Here is a 22974-nt window from a genome sequence, read left to right as displayed (position 1 = left end):
CGGACAGCGCCCTTCTTCGTCGGAATGGGTGTGACTTTGGTGGAACTCTCCTTGGTGCTGATTGCGTAATCGCCTCAAAGTTTGGTGTCAGAAACGCCCCATCCGTCAGATCGCGGAGACACAGCTGTGCGACATCTGTCCCCTGATGTTTCTACAGCTCTGGCTTGACCCTGAACAAGAGAGGGCGTCTGGGTGTTCCCGAGGTAATCCCATCATCAGGAAACATCCTCCTCCTGTTGCCTATAGAGGATCTTTGTTTCCACAGACAGGAGGTCTCTCTCTCTCTCTTTATTTGCCGATGAGTAAAATCAGCTGCTTGCTGCAGGCTCAGTTAAACTCATGAGTAAGCAATTCCAAACTGTTTGCTTGTGGCAGGAGAGACAGTAGGCTGTGCCCATATTATCGGATAGATGACAGAGTGACTGTTTTTGCAGCATTCGTGAGCTTTTCCTTTGCGCTGTCGTGCGTCCACCTGCGCTCTGAAAGGCGGCGGCTGCACAAGCCGATACAATAAGTAGGGGCTGAACTCCGTTTTTTTCCCCCACTGACCACCCAGACAAGGCATGTCTACCACCGGGGAAGTACCAGGCTTCTTCAAGAACATGGGCTCCGACAGCCCCGCCAGGCCGAGGCAGAAATTCTGCGGCGTGTTCTGCCCGGTGGAAGGCTCCTCCGATAACAAGACGCTCGACTTTGACGTGCTGTCAGCGTGTAGGGGCCGGAGTGAGGGGCGAGTCATCGACCGGCAGACCGACATCTCCAAGCCGAGGAAGGTGGAGATCAGGGAGAGCAGCGGGAAGGAAGCGCTGCAGAATCTGGACGATAAAAAGGTAACAGTCTGTCTTCATAGCATGCGGTTTTTAATTTGTCTTTTTTTAGTTGCAAAACTGGGAATCTGATTATCCTTAAAAATCAGAGCAATGCGCACTATTTTTCGTCCCAACTGCAGCCAGACGCACAGTGATTTGACTTTATTTAAGCTTGTAGGCGATGAATGGAAATCAACTTACCGGGCCTACATTTCCCAGGAAGCAATGGAGTACAATAGATGACATAGTGGTGGACGGCCCACTCCCCGGCGCTGCGGTTTGAGGGAGTGGCCCCTGACATTTTCACTTGTCATCCCTGCTTTTTCAGTCTGTTTGGGTCAATCCACTGTAGATTTCAACAGTCTTCAATAGACTGCAAAATTTTCTACTAGGTTTAGTTTGATTTTAAATGGCATGTCCGATGAGTGTTTAAACATGTCACACATGATGCAACGTCTACTGATGGTGCGTTTAGGTTCAGCAGAAAAGAACCGTTGTCTGGATGTTGTAAAAAGCTTAGGGTCGTGTTCAGCTGAGATGTGTAACATGTTGATCATCTGTGTGGCCCAGGACTGTGTTTCAAAGGCAAACAGGTTATTTCAGAAATACTGAAATCTAAATTTAATCTGGATTACGCCTCCCTTCACCATATATTTACACTGTCTCTGTCCAGGAAAACCAGGTTTTCATTTACAGCACAAAAGAAACACAATTGCTATGAGAGAACCAACACAGGAAGCAGAATTGTTCTGTCTGTTTTAACACTTTTAACCAGTAGAATAATTCAGTAATGTCTGAGATAATTACCAGTACCACTGATAGGTAAGGTAAAGGGGCAGATATTGGTCCAGATGGACTGAGTTGGATTGGAATTCTTCCCGACCTCAGCTGCCATGTTGCTATGCAGGAAGCTCAGGAGAAAGAAAGTTGTTTATTTCAATTAAAAGGCAGTTTAATCTTCCAGAAAAGGAGAAAATGTAAATCTTTGTTAGAATGAAACCTGTCTACTGGCAGAAATTCCTTGTGTTTGAGTCAATCTTTTTTCTTCCTTTTTTCCTTCTTTTTTTTTGGGGGGGGGGGTGGTGAAGGATCAAATTTCCATGTGCACTCACATGATCTGAAGAATGAGTCATTCTGAAGAGGCATATGATGCTGGTGGCCATGGAAGAAATGGTGTATGTATGCCCTTAGGGAGAGCTCTGATTTATCTTAACTTCTTTGATCTAATCTTAACTACTTTGATCTTATCTTAACTTATTTGAGCTTATCTTAACTTATTTTATCTTAACTTCTTTGATCTTTTCTAAACTTCTTTGATCTTATCTTCTCTTGGGTGAGAATAAGCTCTATCTTTGGCAATGGTAAGCATTACTTATTACATTATATTACAGATGTCTTGAATTGTATTTCCATTGGTTTGAAATAATAATTTAAGGATAATTTAAAGCAGGATCTCTGATTTCGGAATGGTTGCAGCATCTGTTGGTGACAACTGAATATGCGCTGGCCAAAAAAATGACCTCTGAATAAGTGCAAAAGTTCTTCGATTCATTATTTTCAGGTATTCAGTTTAAACAAAAACTCAAATTATATTTATTTCACTTTGGAACCATCCTCGAAAGCTTCCTGGACCCACGAGGCGTCCCCACCCCTATCTCCTGTGTGCCAAAGGTGGATTATTGAAGATGCCTGATCTGGACATCACATATGCTCTAAGAATAAGGTCAATACAAATAAATCACAGCAGTTACATTCAGATTTGGAGCCCCTACATTAAAAAAATAAAAAAATAGAGCCAAAATGGCTGCTTGCTCTTTTCCCCGTTTGTCTGTGTGTACACTCTCTGCCTTCACTAATCCACGTAGAGCAATTGATGGCATTAATGGCTCTCTCCTGTCAATGGAGCAGGGCGAGGCTTTGCGCATGCGCCGTCGGGCTCCTTTTACATGGGAAAGAGGCTCGCCAGCGGTCCCTCCCTCCCCCGTTGTCGGACTCTGTCTGGAAAGGAACGGTTTTGGTGCATCGGGAGGAAGCCGGGACACGAGCCGAAGTTGAGAAACGGGTTTATTCTTTCATTTGCGACCACCCCGCTCTTCACGCTCAATTTTTTTTCGCCCACCTCCTCATCCTCGCTTTAGCGGCAATCCAGCGTGCCATTCATTGATTGCGGTCCGGCGGCGCACAGCAAGACGGCAAAGATGTCTGGTTATCAGGGCAAGAAGAACATTCCCCGCATCACGGTGAGTTTGGGGTTCATTCAAACGCTGCAGAGGCGATCGTCGTGCTCGATTTGGTCGCCTGGGCCTGCCGGATGTCACCGGGGCGGCGAGGACCATGCGCCTCGGCCTCATCCGCCGCTGCCCTCCTCGGCACTTCTCAGTTCGGAGCTGAAAGGGCTGCAGCTGACCCAGCAGCTGTCTTCGTGTATTATTAGATGCATTCTTTTATTTGTTTTTTTGCGAGACCAAACCTTTTGGAAACGAGCCAGCCCATCGGTAGCGCGCTGAGGCCGAAATCTGACGGTCATCTGCAGCATCTTGACGACCGTGCTGAAACCAGGACTGGAACTAATGTATATTTTTTTTCATTTTCACATTTATTGGTCACTTCTGGTGCAGATTTATCGACCTTTCTGTCAGGTTTTGTTCGTGGTCTGTCTGTAGCGGAGCCTCCAGGCCGGTGGTCTTTGTTAGGCGGTGTGTCTGGGAGCCCAGTGTCACTGCACAACAACTGGTGGAACAAATGCTCCCCTGCATCCGGCTGCATTTTTTTTCCAACCTCTTGCTTTACTTTAGAATCTATATGTATATATACGTGTTTTAGAGGCACGGAAACATATAAGAGCACGCTGCCGGTGTCACCCCGGGGCAGATCGCAAATTACCCCGGGATTGCATTGATGATGGTGTGCGAATGGAAAGTGGAGAGAGGAGGAGGGAGGAGATGGGTGGGGGAGCCAGGGAGGAGAGAGGACAGTCATTCCCGTTCCATCCCAGCGGTGTAATGAAGGGAAGAGCTGAGGAGGGAGGCCACTGTCTGCATGGATGGAAGAAAAGGAAAATCTAAAAATATCTCTGATATATATCAAAGGATTTGGGTGGGGGAGGTGCAGCCCTTCTGCACCTTAAAGTCGGTGCAAAGCTGCGATAAAAGGAAACATTTTAGCTGTAGATTCTTACCAGCCTGTGAAATTGTTGGCCGTTTATCAGAATACAGGTGCCGCAACCTGATAGGCTGGTTCATTTTCATATCGGCAGGTGCAGCAGAAAACAGGCGGCACGTTCAGGTTCCCGTACGACCAGGCATAAAATCCTAGAAGGAAACAAAATCTCTGGGCGCAATCTTGTTTCATGAGAAGAAACCTCGAGCTGCAGCCGTGGTTGGTGGAGGGATCAGAGGATTAGTAGGTGTTTGAGTCCCATCAGTGATTAAGCCCAACCTAAAGGGATAGATGTCCTATTCTTGAAGGAAAGAAGTGGGTCAGTCCAGAATTGAGTTCTTTGAGATGTATTTTCACGCAGCTGGTGAACAGGAGAGCTTCTCGGTGGCTTTGTGGACTTCAGGCCTCTCCAGACGGTCCAAATGCTGCATCTCCAGGTAACACTGTAACCACGGCGGAGCTGGACGTCATCACTGACCAGCAGATTTAATTCATTCAAACTGAGGCTACAGAGGAAACTAATGACATTATTCAATGAAAAACCACAGCGGTGATGGAGGAACTCTGCATTCTGAGCCGTCTTCCGCACTAGCCAATCTAATTTAGACGTTAGATGATGCATCAAGCGGACTTTCAGGGTCCGGTCTCTTCGGAGTGCTGGTTAGGCTAACTGGTTAGGTTGGGACAGATGGAGTCAGGCTGGGGCGCACTTAAGGCGGAACTCATCAAATATGAATGAACCTTCACAAACTCACCACCTGCTTTTTAAGCTTTTGCATCATCTGATAACTTCTGGTGAATCGGAAGAGTTCAGGCTGCAGGGAGTATGTAAGATGCATGTTTAGGGTAAGAAGAGCTTTGTTGCTGTGATACATGAGGCTGTATTTGAGGTTGTATAATTAAAGTGCATTTTTGCCTAAAATTTGCATTTACTTTTAGCAAATTCTACATTATAGGTTATCAGTAAGATGACATTCAAATGGTTTTGATCTCAATTCCAGCATTTATGAAGCATTTTTAACATGATATAAATATTGACTTTTCATTTGCTTTTTCAAATGGGAGCAGATTGTCTCAGTTCCTTTGAATTTTAATGAAGGATATACATTTGGATGCAAGTGAAATGGAGCAAGCTCATGTTGGAGCTCTTGCATGTAAAACAGAGGGAGGATATTTAAAGAACATCCAGGAAGAAAGTCTCTGAGTTCAATCCTCAGCGGATCAGAGATCATCTGGCCGTTTGCCTGTAGCACGTAGTTGCTACAAGTTGCTCAACGCACGCATGTGTGTGTGTGTCAGTGTATACATGTGTGAGCACCTTTAGACTTATCGCACAGTGCACTGCAACCGGAGCTCCTCCCACATTAGCACACTGTTGAAAACAGTTTTTAATTGTATAAAAGATAAAATTATTTCTAAAAAAGTGATCCATCGGTTATTCGAATGTCCCTAAAAGTACGCGCCGCCTAGTGGCCGCATTCATGATTGCAGTCCAACACGTGCTGTAAGTAAGAGAAATACTCCCTATATTTCCAACAGCAGCGGCACAAACGGTGATAAAATATGGAAGTTTGTATCCCTGTTGAAAATGTGTCCACTAATCCAAACATTCCTGTGGCTGCTGTTGGACGGCGGGACAGAGGATGTGTCTGGCCCTGTAAAGTTTGACCCTGCATGAAGCCATGCAAATGAATTCAGCCACAATTTAAGATCAGTAGTGAAAGAACGGACAAAGAGGTTATTGTGATGCCCAGACTTTGCAGAAAGATAGTTAGCTTTAGTGAATGCGTTACCACGGTAACGAAGTTGCCGCAGAAGTGGAGCATTTCCCTGCTGGCAATTGAGGCAACGATATAAAAAAAACCTTCACTATTGCATTTCAAACTATCCCAAATTGGTGATATTACTTTTCTTATTAAGTATTTTTTTGTATTTGCATGAATAAAATAAATACTTTTAAAAGCACACACATTCAGTTTTGGGATTCAATCAATAATAATAACAAATCCTGCTTGAAATGCAAACCTTTTACTATTTTCCTTTGTTTTCCTGAAGCAAAAAAGGAGGAAAAAGCCCCTCAATGAGCTTTTACTAGTCAGCTGAAAGTGGCAGCGCCGTGTTCCTGTTACAGTAAACAGTGTTGTGCTTTGTTTAGCCGCTAATTCCTGAAACGTCCCCTTCATATGCTCTGGCTCTATTAACACGAGGATACACAGCAGTTAGTCTGCATTCAAATTTACACTGTTTACACATTTCAACTTACACTTAAATAAATCAGCGTGTGTTTTTTCCAGCTGTCTCGGCTGCGTTTGAATTTGCACGGGAGCCTCGAACACGTACAGAGGCGATTTTGACAGCAGAATTTAGCCTTCTAATCATCCCTTGCCTAAACAATAAATCCTCCTGTCTAATTTGGCAGCGCTCTATCTGACTTCACAAAAGTTCCCAGGATATTTTCCATCTGGACAGCAACACATAGACGTTACCAGGTTACATCACACATTGGCAGAGGCATTTATAGATTTTTGCCCTGAATTCATCCCTCCCCTGACGCCACTCATCTTTTTTTCTTTATGAAATGTTTCGGACAGATTGATCTAACTGGACAGAATGATCAAATACGCAATATTCCGTCATCAGATGTTTGTTACCTTCATGCAGACCACTCATCCCCTCAATTTTATTCAAAGTTTTTACTGGCCTTTAACACTCCCCCATCTGGATGTAGCATCCTAGCATCACTGATGCTTTTTCACATCATAAACATTGACAATTCTCTCAGAATCCTCCAAAAAAGCTGGTACAAACGCTCCTTATGAGTAGTCTGTCTGTTTTAAATTTCCAGATTTAAATAAAGAGCACCCATGAGTTCTAGAACATGAGCAAACTCACTCCAGAACGTGGCTGCTGCAGAAGGTTCCTCATAAAAGTTCCAATGTGGCTCATGGTTCTGCTATCACAATAGGCTCAAGGAAATTAGCCAAACTCATTCATAAGTCCGCTTCAGAGGAAAGATGGCTGGTTCTTTGTGTCTAGATTCAGTAATAATCACCAAAGATTGGATATATGACATCAGCGGCGGTTGAGTAATGCAGTAGAGTTGAACACAGCTGTGAACCCAGCGAACCTGTGTGCACTTCCTGTTTGGGGGCCTCCATGAAGGAAAGGTCGCTGTCATGTTTGGGCTCCGACCCACTCTCTCGCGCTGCGTCTGTGTCTGCAACGCTCATTTAGCCTCCCTGGTTTCGTGTTAGCCCGGTGTTGAAAAGCGAGGTCGTTTCGTCGCGGCCCCGCTCGGTAACCTGACACCGGCAGTGGTGCATGATGTAATGGCGTCTTTCACAACATTGATGAAAGCGGCCCAGTGGGTTGGAGCGAGCCCAGCGCTCCACCGCAGCAGCCTGCTGCACACACACAGGCCATTAGCACCCCTCTGCCACGGATACTCTCCGTCACATAACCTCTTTGGCCGGATCCCATCAGGGCTGTCAGATAATGGCGAGGAGGCGTTTTCCAAACCTGCTGCACTCAGCTGAGGTCCGGAGTGTGTTGCAGCACACAGCGTGTGTGTCTTCCTTTAATTGAAAAGCCACAAGTGTGCAGCTGCCAACTTAGTTTCCCTCCAAGAACAGAGAGGATTCAACTTTATTACATCTGTCTGTTCCGTCTGTTTACGCGGTTCCTATGCAGCAGCAATATAGACAAATAACTTTATTATTTCAGCCTCTCACTGAGAGCTCAGACCAACCATCATCTTCATCATTTTTTTATTTCGGAGTTGAAATGTAATAAAATCAGTACTTCTCTATTTTGTTTTTTAAGCCTGTTGGAGTCTCCTAAAACATCTGCACGTTAGAGCTAATCAATCTGTCCTTTTCTCTTCATGCTATTGCGAGCATTTCCAGATTAGCTGCTTCCACCGAGCTACAGTTGGAGAACAGGGCTGCTAATTTTGGGACAGTAATCTGGGGGTGTGGAGCCCCCTCCTCCTCTCTGCTTGCGACCAGCTGCGCGGGCCAAAAAGACGTAGCATATGTGGCTGAAGTGCCGACGGATTTCTTTTGTTTAACGCGTGCGGCCTGATCAGGAGTGTGTTCAGATGCAAGGCGGTGCTGTCGCCACGAGCAACCGCTGTTGTGTTTGGGGGTCAGAGCTGTTTGGCTGCTGGAGCTCCAACATAGCGGCCTTTGTTAGCGGAGCACGCTGCAGTCCTTGTGACCACTGCCACCACTCCCATTTTTTGGATAGACAACCAGGGGGGCGACCAAATGGGTGGGTGGGGGTGGGGGGGTGGGAGTGGTTTACTGGGTGGGAGGATGTGGCCTGGCTCTCCCTCCCCTTCCCATGCACCCTCATCCACCCTCTCCAGTACTGAGACAATTGGCGGCGAAAGAGCGTAGATGATTGATTACACAGCCGGCGCTCCCATTGGCCCTCGCGTAATCGCCGTGACAACACGGCCACATGAGGAGAGACAGAGGGGGCGTGTCTGGAGGAAGGAGGGCGCCTCTTTGTTGCCGCGGCGCTCAGCAGGACATTTTACACTGAAGCACACCCCGTGTGAAGAATTGGACTGAACCTTCCTGTTGAATTACACGTTCTGAACTTAGAATTCATAACTGAAGCTAAATGTTGATGAGGAAAAGGGCGCATAAGAGAGATAAAGGATGAAGGTCTTTGCATCTGACCATATATATACTTTGTGTGAGCGCTTTGTGTTATTTATTTTTCGGCCAGACTAAACTAACCTTCATAACTTCTTCCTTAATCTTCTCTCTGTATCTCTTTTATTAATGGATATTTTTAACATATCTTGTAATCCTTCTTCAGACATCAAAGGTACTGAGCCAAACATCATAATGATATAAGATCTTTGATGATGGATTAATAAATAATTAGTCTGCATGTGTGTTTTCTTGTTCCCGAGTGAGTAACACAATGTGCTTTTATAGCAAAGTGGGGACATTTTAGGCTGGTCCTCCCGGCCCCTGGGGTTGAGGGCCTCAGTCCTAACAAAGATAGAAGTGTGTGTGTATGTGTGTGTGTGTGTGGGGAGTTGAAAGACATTTTTCAGCCATAAGTTCCTTATCAGTCTGCATCCTAAAAAGGCCATAGTGAGGCTATTGTTTACATACTGTGGCTCCAAAGAAATTTTATTGGTGCTTGTGTTGGTTCCCATCTTTTTTCCCCACATTTTTTTCATGTATAAATTGAATTTTCGCCTGAAAAAATGTTTTCTTACACTGTCAACGTGCTTCGACTGGAGTGAAGTTAGTGCAGAGATGAATCGTCTTTCTTGCTTTGCAGAGCGACCGTCTCCTGATCAAAGGGGGCAAGATCGTGAACGATGACCAGTCCTTCTGTGCGGACATCTACATGGAGGATGGAGTCATCAAGTGAGTTCTCTCCATGTTTTCAGCTGCTTGGCTAAATAAAAGAAAGTGAGCACGATGTTGACGCAGGTCGTGCGGAGCTATTAATCAGAATACAACAACATTAAAAACAAAAAAGCTCTCATTTAAAATGTGACAAATGACAGACATGAATTACCCAAGCAGAAATACTTTTAAAGTTCATTGTAGAAAGTAAACAGTTAGAAAGAGAAACCAGGTAAGCTACAATCTTGCTAGTTTGCATTAGCTTCCTGTTGTGCAGCGACGGTTCTGTGACCGTTGTTTTAACCTTTAGCTGAGCGGTGGCGTGACAGAAGGTGCTATTCTTTTGAAACCCTTTCCAACTTCTTACAAATAAGTGACTGATGTACAAATAACACTGAACTGTACTGAACTGCACCATTAGGTGGAAATGAGGCCCAGGAGACACCTACTGGCAGAAGCTGCACATTGCAACACCATCATGGACTCAAAGGCCATGATGTAAAGTTTTACAAAGTAAAGAATGAATCTCTTGACACTGTTGTCAGTTTAACTGATCATAAATTGCTGTTTTGTATGTTTTTATAACTTGTTTCCCCAGTTACAAAATTAAAGACTAAAGTATCACAACCGGGGGAAAAGGATATGACCCTGCTCCATGAATCAGTGCAGCTGTTCGTTTATACGCATTTTTTTTCCCATTCCGATTGTGTTTCATTGTCCGTCATATTTCTCTGCACAGACAAATTGGGGAAAACCTCATCGTGCCAGGTGGGGTGAAAACCATCGATGCCCACGGTCGCATGCTGATGCCAGGCGGCATCGATGTACACACGCGTTTCCAGATGCCAGATCGCGGCATGACATCGGCGGATGACTTCTACCAGGGCACCAAGGCAGCGCTGGCAGGAGGCACCACCATGATCAGTGAGTTACACCATTCTGTATCAGTTTACTGCAGGTGCGGGCTGCACTATTTTGCTGGACCGCTAGGTGGCGGTCGAGAGCCTGCAGTTCTGGCATGATTTTGCAAAAAATGAAATGGAATTAAGTTTCCAACAACTGATGGATGAGCACACTTGAGGACTGAGGTGGAGTGGAAAGTCATGAATGCAGAATCAAAAACAAAGGTGAAAGGTTTCTTTCAGTAACCACTGTGGAATCATCAGTTGTTCCATTAAAACACCTTTTATACTGTATTTGGCATGAAACTCAACAGAGCTTTTCTACATTTGTAAGGAAAAAAAGTGACAGAACCGTTTTCAATTCAGAATGTATATTAACCATTAAGGCTGAGCTATTGTTGCTTCATATGGACGTTTGTGCATTAAAACCCAGACACTGTATGAATTTAAACATTTGGTTTGTGGTTCGTATTTTCAAAGGAGCTTAGTAAGCTAGTCAAACTTACAAAATTCCCATGCAACGTTATTACTTTACAACCATAAAACAAAATTAGCAAAGGTTTAAACAGCTCTCTGGTGAAAAATATGCTACACACACATGTGTTCCAACTAGAGGGGGATCACACTGGACCAGCTCTATACCCTCCGCAGGGTGCTCGAGGGTTCATGGGAGTTACCCCAACAGGTCAACATTCCACCGTGTCCCTCGGGTTGTGCTCCATAAGTATGGGGTCCGAGCTTGGTTTGCATTGCCGGCAGCAAGTCAGACCCATTTCCTGTGCATGTTGGACTCCGGCACGGCTGTCCTTGGTCACTGGTTCTGGTCGTAATCTTTATGGACAGAATTTCCAGGCGTAGCCAAGGGCCGGAGGGAGTCCGGTTTGGGAACCGCAGGATTCCATCCATGCTTTTTGCAGATGATGTCATGTTGTTCTCCTCAAACCAGAACCTCCAGGTCGTACTGGGGCGGTCTGCTGCCGTGTGCGAAGCAGCTGGGATGAAAATTAGCACCTCCAAATCCGAGGCCATGGTTTCTCGACCGGAAAAGGGTGGTGTGCCCTCTCTAGGTTCATGAGGGATGGAGGATCGGTGCAGCTTCTGCAGTTAAGCAGTCGTGTGTATCGGACTGTCACGGTGAAGAGATTTATCCGTTCATTAGCCAGACAACGCTCCTACTCTCACCAATGGACATGATCTTTGGGTAATGACCGAAAGGACGAGATTGTGGGTACAAGCGGCTGAAATGAGTTTCCTCTACAGGGTGGCTGAACGCTCTCTAAGAGAGGCTGAGAAGCTCAGGCACTCTAGTAGAGCCGCTGCTCCTTCACGTTGAAAGGAGTCAGCTGCGGTGGCTCGGGCATCTGTTTCAGATGCCCACCGGACGCCTCCCTATGGTGGTGTTCCAGGCATGTCCCACCAGGAGGAGGCCCTGAGGCAGACCCAGGAGGCGCTGGTGAGACTGTGTCTCTCAGGCTGGCCTGGGAGCACCTCGGAATACTCCCCCAAGAGCTGGAGAAAGTGTCTGGGGAGAGGGAAGTCTGGGCATCTCTGTTCAGGCTGCTGCCCCCGCGACGCGGTTCTGGATAAAGTGGAAGACGAGACGAGATGAGAAATTTTTTAAATTTCTTGACATGGAGCATCTTCTGGTTTAGGTTAAAGGGAGAACGGGAGTGGTACCGTCTGGAGGTCTTATGGTGTGACCTTGATCTTGGTGATGGTGCACGAGGACGCCTGTGGCGCCGCTCGTGGCGCCTTGATTTCCAGAGTGGACGTTTACACGAGAAGGAGCACAGTGGGGAGAAAGTCGTACAGGGTGGGGGGTAGCGGGCGGGGCAGGAATGCTGCAGGAACAGATTATGAGTTTGTTAGCTGCTACATGTTTCATTTTTCATTTGGCACAGAGCAGATTCCTGTAATGTCGCCATAGCAACCCGCTGTAAGCAAATAACTCTCTAACGTGAGAGTTGATGGGGTGGGAGGCAATCGGGACTTTGATCTTTGTTCTGTCAAAGAAAGGTAGAAATTTTATAACAAGACACATTTTCACACTGCTATCCCAGTGGTTGCTAGGTGCTCTACAGAAACCTTCTGGGAAATCTTCCTTTTAACAGGAAGAAACCTTGAGCAGGACCACGAAGAGCAACTGTTGTCATCCAATTAAAAATAAACTAAAAACCCAAGATTTGCCTCTAACACACTGTCAAAGGTGTGGAGTTGAAGTGTCGGACCTGGGCTCACCTGTGATTCCCCGTCAATCAATCTTTATTTATATAGCGTCTTTTACAATCAGAATTGTTTCAAGGCGCTTTCCAGAATCCCAGGGCCTGACCCCAGACAAGCAACAGTGGCAGGAAAAACTCCCCTTTAACAGGAAGAAACCTTGAGCAGGACCAGGCTCATGTAGGGGGACCCTCCTGCTGATGGGGGGGTGGGTAGAGAGAGAGGAGAGGAGGAGAGGAGAGGAGAGGAGAGGAGGAGAGGAGAGGAGAGGAGGAGAGGAGAGGAGGAGAGGAGAGGAGGAGAGGAGAGGAGAGGAGAGGAGAGGAGAGCAGAGGAGAGGAGAGGAGAGGAGAGGAGAGGAGAGGGGGAGGAGAGGAGAGCAGAGGAGAGGAGAGGTGAGGGAGAGGAGAGGAGAGCAGAGGAGAGGAGAGGAGAGGGGGAGGAGAGGAGAGGAGAGGAGAGGAGACGAGAGGGGAGGGGAGGGAGGGGGGGGGGGGTCACTGGATCAGCTGTGATAGAATCAGGAATCAGTAAAAGGATCGAGGAGGATTTTCGTTGTAGTTTCTTAATACTTCCATAATCAAATGTCTTTTGATGCATTTACTTAGAGGGTATCAGGCTACACTCACACTCATCAGAACTCTTGGCGCCGATCGAAGCGCATGTTGTCTTTAAGGCTGTCTGGGGAAAGTCTGGGCTGGTTGCCAGGGTGACGCAGGTGCGCCCCACTGATGAAGCATTCCTGATGCCTGAGAAGACTGTTTTAAATTAGACCAAAGCTGGAAAGTGCAACATTGCCTCCAGCTGCCAGACGACCGCGCACAATCACAACGAAGCCACGTAGTCACGTGAGAAGCAAACGCTGTCGCCCCCTCGCACGTGATGCCGTCACGATTAGGTGCAACAACACGATAATTACCACAGGACACTCCCAAATGTGTTCACCGGGCAGTCCGCACCCGCAGGTGTGGTCAAGAGGGGCAATTTTGCCTCCCCTCTCAGAGTTGCTGTCAAAACAAGTTCTATTGATTTCTAATCATATATTTAATGTATGAAGAGACTATATGACTTTAATCAACAAGAGAAGTGTTTACTACTACTTTATCATAACCGGACTGGGCAATCGTGGCTCGGATATCTTCCTCCTCTGATGTTTCAGTGTTGTGTAGGCGTCCGTCATCCTTTAGAGAAGCTGTAGGTTGTGGAGAGGAAACAGGAAATAAGAGGATTTTGTAGAACAAATGTATGACTATGTTAAAAAAAAGTAGGTTGACATAAATAATAATAGGAAATAACGTACCTTTGTGTTTATGTCAGTGAGCCGCAGGTCTGTATAATCAGGTTCTTCAGGTCATAACAGCTATACTCATATTAATATCTGTCTGCTTTGGACGGGAGCGTGTAGGTAACTTCGCTAGTTTAGCTTTTTACCCTCGGAAACAGTTTCAAACAGTTTAAACAAGAAGTGAAATAAAATGTAACGGCGGCTCTTTCATCCTCCAGATTAAAATAATGATTTTCTCCAATAAAAGTGAAATATTTTGAAGTGAAAATGCCCTTAAGTCTTTCAGCTGAGACAACAGGTCACACTTAAGCTGTAATTCTGCTTTTGGACGCTCAGATCAACGTCAGATCTGCTGAAGCATTTTTTATCTTTTTTTGAGGATTAACAACACTGGTGGTTTATTAATAGTGACCTTAATTACTAATTAAAATGCACATCATGTCTAGCTCATCATGTGCAACCACAAAGAAAGATGGGATGTATTGCTTGGTTTGACCACTACTTTTCACAGTGCACTATAGGAAACGCTGAGTGCACTAAATAGTATACAGCGATGCTCACTTAACCTCAACAAAAGGGTGACCCCAACAAAGATAGTGCCCTATAGAGGGTGTAGGGGGTGTCCCATATCGAGCTGAACTCAAATTTCTGTATTTGTGGTTCGTTAATAAGCCAGAAAATTTGCTGTGGATTTAAGATCAATATGGGATCAACTTTGTAACCCTTAATTTTTATTTCCTTCCTTTCAGTATTCAGGTATAGTGCAGCTAACACACACCTATTGTCGGCAGCCCAGCGTCGGGCCCTGTTGGACGCCTCTGTAAACGGCGTTGTGCGTGTGTGTTTTCCAGTCGACCACGTGGTCCCTGAACCCGGCGTCAGCCTCCTGTCGGCCTTTGAGCAGTGGCGCGGCTGGGCCGACAGTAAAGCCTGCTGCGACTACTCGCTGCACATCGACATCACCGAGTGGCACAAGGGCATCCAGGAGGAAATGGAGATGCTGGTGAAGGATCACGGTACCAGAACAAGTTTACCTCTCTAGTTGTTATTCCCGACCTGCGACTTTCTCTAAAAGCACCGAGGTTCTTAATACCCTGAATGCATGCTTGCCTTATTTTCTATAACTATTTCTCTCTTCTTCTTTCTCATTTGAATTTCAGGTGTCAACTCCTTCCTCGTCTATCTGGCCTATAAAGATATTTTCCAGCTTACCGATTCTCAGGTTTGATTTTTCACTTATTTGTAGCAGCCGTACAGAGACTCCGATTGAATATAATCAAAACAAATGAGTTAAAAGATCAAATCTAATAGCCACCTTGCAGCCAGGCAGCCAACAATAAGTCTTGTATTACATTTTGACCTTAACTTTGGCTGCTGATCTACAGTTTGATTCTTTGTCTTGGCGACTCTTCTCTTCATGCTGACATGTTTAACTTCCCAAAGGTTAAAATGGTCTCGTTCCTATTCTCCTCCAGACTCCTGGTTAAGTTATTTACTCCCACCTGAAAGTGCTTTTGAAGCAGATCTGTGTTGCCTTTGGCAGCCGTGGAAGAATTTATCATTGATTTTTACATGTCGGAGTATTAAACAGTTATTATTGGAAACAGCGGCCGGGAGACGGTGATTCACCTACATTTATTCCAAGGCCATGATTCATTTAACCACAAAAATAAACCGTTATTGAAGTCAGGAATAGTGTCTGGATGTTTTTTCCCATCAGTTTTTTTACTTCAGTGTTTTTTGTTTATGCAAATGACATGTTAGCAGCATCGTCTAGTCAAGGCTAAAAGCTTGCAGTGCAGAGTATGAATGCTTTTCTGTGTGCACACTCAGCACATTAGCTTGTTTCCTAGATTCATGGTTGATTTTTGAACAGTGGTAAGTATTATCACATATCCCTGGAAAATCTAAAATGGTCAGACTGTGAACTTTCCAAAGTTTTTTCTCTGTTTCTGTCTGGTTTGAGCTGAGTCGCTGACTAATCACCTAACCAAAGCTAATGAACATAAACTTATCTTGGGAATTGCTTCACATTACCGAAGGAAAAGCTGTTTCAGACTTATGAAAGAGGCCAGAAATATGGAAGTCTATTTAAGCATTATTTCCCCCTCATTTCTGCAGGTATATGAGGTGTTCAGTGTGATCCGTGACCTCGGAGCCGTTGCTCAGGTCCACGCTGAGAACGGAGACATTGTTGCTGAGGTAGGCTGTCGCTTTTTTGTTTTGCTTCTTGTTTGGTTGGTAAAACGCCATCAGATGGATACTAACATTAGAAATGGGCATTTTTAGGAGCAGCGCAGGATTTTGGAGCAGGGCATCACTGGGCCAGAGGGACACGTCCTGAGTCATCCTGAGGAGGTTAGAGCAGATCTGACGATTTCCTGCAAATCAGGAGGTGTTTTAGTTCTTACTTGCAATAAAATGACTGTTGCAGAGTAATAAAACTGTGAATTGTGAACAGATTTTCATCTGTCATCCTGTTTCTGCTTTTCCCGTACGAGGCGGGCGGGGAGGGCTCTATCCCTGCTGCCTCCCTGTGGGTACACCCTAGCCAGCTGGGCTAGGCTAACAATTTAATCTTAGAAAAAAACACCTCCTTGGGTCGATATTTCTATGTAAATGTGTAAAAGGTAAAAAAAAAATCTTAATATTGTTCCTCAAAGTTCAAATTCGTCTCTCTTCCTTGTGTAGGTGGAGGCGGAGGCTGTGAACCGCTCGGTGACCGTGGCCAATCAGACCAACTGCCCCCTTTACATCACCAAGGTGATGAGCAAGAGTGCCGCCGACGTCATCGCTCAGGCCAGGAAGAAGGGTGAGACGGCCTGTTTTCCCTGAAAGGGAAAATTACAGAGATGCTGAGTAATTTGAGATCCAACTGAAGGGGATCGAACTCACTGGGGGGTTTATTATAATCCTGATTTTAGGCACGGTGGTCTATGGGGAGCCAATCACTGCTAGTTTAGGGACTGATGGTTCCCACTACTGGAGCAAGAACTGGGCCAAGGCAGCTGCCTACGTCACCTCCCCTCCTCTGAGCCCCGATCCAACGACGCCAGACTATCTCAACTCCCTGCTGTCCTGGTGAGAGAACGATCCACCTACCTGGACAATACTGGACTGTGTGTGTGAGACTGTGTGTGTGAGATGGGGAAACAAAACTATTGTTTTCTCCTGTAGTGGCGACCTCCAGGTGACAGGAAGTGCTCACTGTCCCTTCAACACCGCCCAGCGTGCTGTGGGCAAAGATGACTTCAGCTTAATCCCTGAAGGCGTCAACGGTACCGAGGAGAGGATGTCGATCATCTGGGACAAGTGTGTGGTACGCAGGAGATTCCTTGAATTAAGCAGAAAGGGGGGGTCACAGGTTAGCACATGTGCTAAGTGTCGCTCCCAGCTTTAGACTGGGCTGCAGTAATGTTAGCATAATTCATTTTTTATGAATAAGCAGACAGTCGACATGGCAACAGGCACACTGGCAAGAGGCTGGGTCGTGGAATCCAGTAATTATACTAATACATGCAACAAAGGGACTGACTTGGTTCTGGGTCCTTCCAGGTGACAGGAAAAATGGATGAAAACCAGTTTGTTGCTGTGACCAGCACCAACGCCGCCAAGATCTTCAACCTGTACCCTCGCAAAGGACGCATCGCCGTGGGCTCGGACGCCGATCTGGTGCTGTGGGACCCAGACACCACCAAGATCATCTCGGCTAAGAGCCACAACTCGGTACAAACCAGTAACAAACCAGTTCAGCCTTGACTGCATCGAGGAGACAGTAGTAGTATGATGATCTCATCCTAACGGACACAAGCCGAAGTATAGGGACATCACAGACACCTCAGATACACACCCACACACCACTGAGTGGTCACGACTGATGAGAACAGCTGATTTCTGTTAGATGACAACCTGGTTTTTGGGTCTCTTTTTTGCCTTAACTGTTGAACTGGGTGTGGTCCTCCCACACTCTCTGAGGGGTGATGTCACATCCTCAGAACAGATGGCTCTGAGTGTGTGTTGTGGTACATGATACATACCAAAGAAATGTACTTTACCACTAAAGTGAGAACATCTCTTTGGAAGTGAGGACATTTTGGCTGGTTCTCACACCGTCGGTGGTCTGTTAAGACGTGGTTTTATGGTTCAGGTTATATTGTACCTGTGAAAGATCAGTGTGTGTGTGTATGTGTGTGTGTGTGTGTTTGTGTTCTTGTACATGGGTTCAGGTTAAGGGGTTAGTTGGGCAGGTAGGGAGCTAAATAATGCATTATATCTATGAAAGTCCTCACAAAGGTAGATGTCTCAGGATGTGGGTGTGTGTGTCTGAAAGAGTGTGAGTTTCTTACTGTGTGTTCTTATGCTCTGTTTATTTTAGCCCATCAGGTTCTTTGGCGTCTTTATACCACTTGGTCAGAGAAAAGACTACTGTTCAGAAGAGAGCCTGTGTGTGTGTGTGTGTGTGTGTGTGTGTGTGAGAGGGTATAAAAGTAGGCCAAACCTGGTGATTTCATGCATGTGCTCCAAGTATCCATGAGCTCAGCTTTAGGTGCAGTCAGCGAGAGCAGCCATCCAGCCACCAGATTCGTAGCACAGCAACCTTCCCAAACAGCAGGACCCTGTAAACACCCCAAAACCACCACAAAAAACCACATTCGCGCTCCTTTTGCAACAGAACGGAGCCCTCATTCTTCCTCTTGTGTTGTTCCGCCCCGCCGCTTAGCTTTGCTCTTAGCTTTTGAAGCCCGGGGGGACACTTTTACCAGCACATAAATGGAACCAGTTAAGCTACGTTCACAAGTGCACTTTAATCCACCAACATTCTGGCCATTTTTTTCCCGGCTACTTCACATAAGCGCAAATTCCTCTCAGCCTCACTCTGGCAGCTTTTCAGCGCGGGGATGAGTGAGGTTTTCCATAAATCTGTGAAGTTGAAGCATAAAAATGTCCAGATCCCGCATGTGATTAGGGCCCATTACATCATATCTAATCAACAGGAGGGAAGGGGGTTACTGCTTTGAGGCTGTGATGATTTGTGTTATCGAGGGAGACAAGAGCCTCCACTTTCCTCAAATAATAATGATAAGCAGACATTTCTGTTTCATACCTGCCTACAGCACCAGCTGTTCTATATTTGGGCTTTTATACAAATCTTTATGGTTTATGCCGTTCCTCTCCCGACAGAGCGTGGAGTACAACATCTTCGAAGGCACCGAGGTCCGCGGTGGGCCCCTGGTCGTGATCAGCCAGGGCAAGATCGTCCTGGAGGAAGGGACCCTTCACGCCACTGAGGGCTCGGGCCGCTTCGTGCCCCGAAAACCCTTCCCCGACTACGTTTACAAGAGGATAAAAGCTCGCAGCAGGGTAGGCAAGCCGTCTCGAGGCGCATCCAAGTTTCAAAATCATTTAGCTCATTAGCTTAGCGTCAGAAAGCTGAAAGGAGGTGTCTCTCCCCGCAGCTGGCTGAGCTCCGGGGGGTCCCCAGAGGCCTCTACGATGGGCCGGTCTGTGAGGTGTCAATCACACCCAAAGCCATGACCCCCGCCTCCTCGGCCAAGACCTCCCCTGCCAAACAACCCAACCAGCCCGTCCGCAACCTGCACCAGTCTGGATTCAGCCTGTCCGGTCAGTTTATCCACACACTTCTTGGTCACATGATTTCTACTTGTATAAATTCCTTTCGGCTCCGTACATTGAATTGAATTCTGTATCTTTATGATCACAAGTTGATCCACGCTATAGTTTTAGCTGAGCTAACACTCATCTAACATTAAGCTGGGGTCGTCTATAGCTACTCGCACTTGGATTGGAACTTTACGATCTTATAGATCTTTGTAAAATGAGAGAATCCACAACACAAATGTCATTTTCTTAAAGTCAGAGCTCTTACAGGGCCTTGTGTTGTGTTGTTATTGTGAAACAACATCAGTCGTCGCCCAAGTGCTGTTCCACTTAGTCCCATTTTTGGAACCTACGTCCTTGTGAACTTGGAAGTCCTTGGTACTTTTGAAGTCCGTACTTGCATACTTTTTTATTTCAGATGTTTGGGTTCAGATGAAACCAGTTAACCAGTGGCGCTGCTGCTAATTTTCCAGTTTGAGGTCTTTAAAACTTTAAAACAATCCTTTTTACGGCCTGTCTCATACGATCGCCCCAACAGGAGCGCAGGTTGACGACAACATTCCCCGTCGTCCCACCCAGCGCATCGTAGCACCCCCGGGTGGGAAGGCCAACATCACCAGCCTGGGTTAGGCCTCCGACCTCCGGCCTCCGAGGAGGAAGCCAAAAGATGCGAGCGGGGGCGGCCGGCAGGAGCCGCGGGCTCAGAGATCAGCCATCAGCGTCCGCCGGCCTTCGACCTTTCACCTCCTCCTTGGCTCCTGCTCACGTATTCCTCCTCCCGACTCTTCAAGAGGACACAGTTAGAAATGAAATGCTCTGCCTCATGTGATAAAAAAAGAGAAAAAAAAATCATTGTTCGAGCACTTTTAACTGCATTATTTTGTTTGTTTTTTATACCGTTCTGTCTCCCGTATTTTTCACGTTTTTTGTTATTTTAACTGCGGGACTAGATGAGGGTAAACCATGGAACTTGTATTTTCCTTTATTCTTCTCTTCCGTGCACCGTCGGAACGAAGCATGCACACCAGACGTCGTCACTATTGTTTGAAGAGGCCAAAACAGTCAAGATTGCTGCAAATTGAGCAAAACGACAAGCTAACGCGTAACTCAAGTCGTGAACTTTTGATCCTTCGTCTTGGTGGGTTCCGTTTTTGCATCCCGTTGAATTGAGCCTCCACTGATAGCAGATCGCTGCTGCGGATCCCCGTCACCAATCGTGAGTGGGGGATGCGATTTGAGAATGAACCAATGCCTCTTAAACAACGTTGCTGTTGTTTTGGGGTTTTATTTTAGCGCTTGCTGCACCGTCCCACCTGTTTGGCTTCCAGCTTTGCGTGTTCTGAGTAGCTGAAGGAACGTTGGTAGATGAACCTTCATTTTCGGGCGTCGGATCGGTCGGTGCGATCGAAAAGAGAAAGTTTCCGCGTTTCCTCGCCCTCCTTGCAGCGCAGGGGAGATACCATTCCACTCCGCAGCTACCTTCACTCCTCTGACACCGTCCATCACCGATCAGTGCATTTACACACCGAATGATTCTTTTTTCCTACTCGCATAAAAGTTCCTCTTTTTTTTCCTCCCTATTTTGCTCTTTATGTGCCTGAACTCACAAAAGTTGTACTGATAGTTTACTTTTCTCATTTTGGTTATTGAGCTTAGTGGAAGATGTAAGATATAAAACAAGCTGTAAAATAGCCAGGATTAACCGATTCAAAGGTGCCAGATTTTGAGCTTTCATGGGGTCGACAGAACCCTCGTAAAAGGTGAAAAATGCTCGAAATGTTCTAATGTGTTAGAGTTTTTACCTTGTTGTCAAACTGCTTTTTAGTGTCATTCTATACCTAGAGGCGCCGATGGGCCGAACACTATTAATTTATGCTTGAAACTAGACACGAGCTGATGTTCTTCTGACTGTAGTGCAGCGTTGATGTGTGAGGGATGGGACACGGCCCGGGGGGGGCCTCCTCTGCGACACAGGTCACCGATCTTCTTTTCACTCAGCCCACCAACTCGTTTTACAGTCTCTGATGAGGTAATGAACGTAGCCTGAGGTCAGCTGGGCCGTTCACACTATTAGAAAATGAAAATAATCTCCTGATGGACACAGAGGTGTTTGGGGGCGGGGCAGCGAAGATATTTAAACATCCAGAATTAATGTTTTCCCCCATTGAAAACGGCCCCTCGCCCTCTTAAAGGCTGTCCTACATTTGGGAACTTGCTCAAACCATCTGTCCAAGTCTTCTTGACTCTCATTTTCTGCTCTTGGGGCTTTTTTGTGCAGCAAAATCCACCAATCGATAGAACATCAGGAGCTCGTAGTCGCAGTTGTGCGTTAGTTCCCTAACAGAGTGTTAATATAGTAATACACACAGCATGTGTTGCTTTATTTACAACCCTGGGGTGTGTTCAAACCTCAACTGGTTGCTGATGGAGACTAACCTGACCTGTGATCTTGTGATTCTGACAATGGTGTTGCATAATAGGCCCAAAAGCAGGGGAGGGGGTCAAGGGCAGACCAGTCAGGACCGCGCTGAGACTAATGATCCGAGGTTCACTGATGGAGCGACAGTATATCCGTGGGCAAACGAGACACCCGAGGATCAGTTTAAAATAGCAAAGACCCTTCTAGGATGGGTAGTAACTCTGTAAAGATATATTAGAAGGGCCCAATATGAGCCATCGTTCCCCTCATGGGCCCTGCTGCATAGTCCCCCATAAGATTCAAGTGTTAAATTTATCTTATGTGGATTTATTTATTCTTCCTAGTCGTATAATTTGAGTGTGACTTTAAAAACCTGACTCGCACAGACCAAGTCCCATATGTTCCACACTGTGCGGGGGCTGTCCAAGGCGAAGAGATCAGACATCAGCCAATAGGCTGCGACATTCCTCCCTGCTGTTACTGTAAATGTAGCTAAAAACACGCTATGGTGACTAATCCCACCTCACGTCTCCAACCCCGCCCCCCTTTTCCCCTCCGCCACCTCTTCAATCCCTGATGCGTAAATTTGTTTGCAGCTGTCGCCATGGTGCCAAACCCCTTCCACCCTCGCGGGTTTCTCCTTGATGTTTGTCATGGCAACGCATCCCCGTCCCAGCGCGCATGTATGGTTGGCCTCCGCTTCAAAAGAAAGGGTCTTTAATTGGACGCAGTCTCGCACACAGGCCCGCTGTCACGCCTGAAGAACTGAACGCGGCGTCCTCGCTGTGTCCCCCGCCGCCTCGATTTTACACTCACTTGTACTCCTTTAATGCTCTGTCAGCTTGGATGGATTTTTTAATGCCACATTATGTGAAAACATGAGTGATACGTATGTCCTCAGGCTGAGCTTTCCGAGGGTTGCTGATGCTTTTGAACCCCCCCCCCCCCAACCTTTGTAGGCCCCCGTCCCTTGTGAAATTGAAACTGTGCAATGGTGTTTTTGTCTTGGTGACCGTGGGGATTTCTGGGATGCTGTGGGAGAAGTGTCAGTCCTTATGAATGGTGATGTTGAAAAAGGAAAAATTAAAAAAAAGAGAAAAAAAAGACCGTCTTTCACATCTCTTTCATTTCCTCCGCAAGTCTGCAGAATAAAAGAGTGCACAAGGTCTCTTGCAGGGAGTTT

The 22974-nt window shown here is 46.3% G+C and overlaps 1 protein-coding gene across 3 annotated transcripts; it reads left to right on the top strand.

Annotated features, from left to right (window-relative positions):
* The first annotated feature begins 3 nt into the window (after window positions 1-3).
* dpysl2b (dihydropyrimidinase like 2b) lies at window positions 4-22957 on the top strand. 3 transcript variants are annotated; one of them, XM_057018868.1, is made up of 15 exons: window positions 4-203; window positions 557-830; window positions 9276-9364; window positions 10086-10270; window positions 14605-14769; window positions 14914-14975; window positions 15875-15955; window positions 16043-16111; window positions 16445-16565; window positions 16678-16834; window positions 16931-17072; window positions 17309-17479; window positions 18935-19114; window positions 19210-19375; window positions 19911-22957. In XM_057018868.1, the coding sequence occupies exons 2-15, from the start codon at window positions 564-566 to the stop codon at window positions 20000-20002; spliced, it is 1947 nt and encodes a 648-aa protein (XP_056874848.1). In that variant the 5' UTR covers window positions 4-203; window positions 557-563; the 3' UTR covers window positions 20003-22957. The 3 variants fall into 3 exon arrangements, with proteins under 3 accessions (XP_056874848.1, XP_056874847.1, XP_056874849.1); XM_057018867.1 differs by lacking the exon at window positions 4-203 and having other exon boundaries at window positions 278-830; XM_057018869.1 differs by lacking the exons at window positions 4-203; window positions 557-830 and adding an exon at window positions 2742-3049.
* Window positions 22958-22974: the final 17 nt, after the last annotated feature.

This window comes from Takifugu flavidus, chromosome 20, assembly GCF_003711565.1.
Source record: "Takifugu flavidus isolate HTHZ2018 chromosome 20, ASM371156v2, whole genome shotgun sequence".
NCBI classification, from domain to species: Eukaryota; Metazoa; Chordata; class Actinopteri; order Tetraodontiformes; family Tetraodontidae; genus Takifugu; species Takifugu flavidus.
This window is presented reverse-complemented; position numbering and strand designations above follow the sequence as displayed.

Bases quoted from the DNA above. Each gene is read 5' to 3' on its own strand.
- dpysl2b (XM_057018868.1), top strand. From the start codon at position 564: ATGTCTACCACCGGGGAAGTACCAGGCTTCTTCAAGAACATGGGCTCC. The intron at 16,566-16,677 runs GTGAGACGGCCT...TCCTGATTTTAG, and splicing joins CGCTCAGGCCAGGAAGAAGG to GCACGGTGGTCTATGGGGAG. The intron at 16,835-16,930 runs GTGAGAGAACGA...TTTCTCCTGTAG, and splicing joins CTCAACTCCCTGCTGTCCTG to TGGCGACCTCCAGGTGACAG.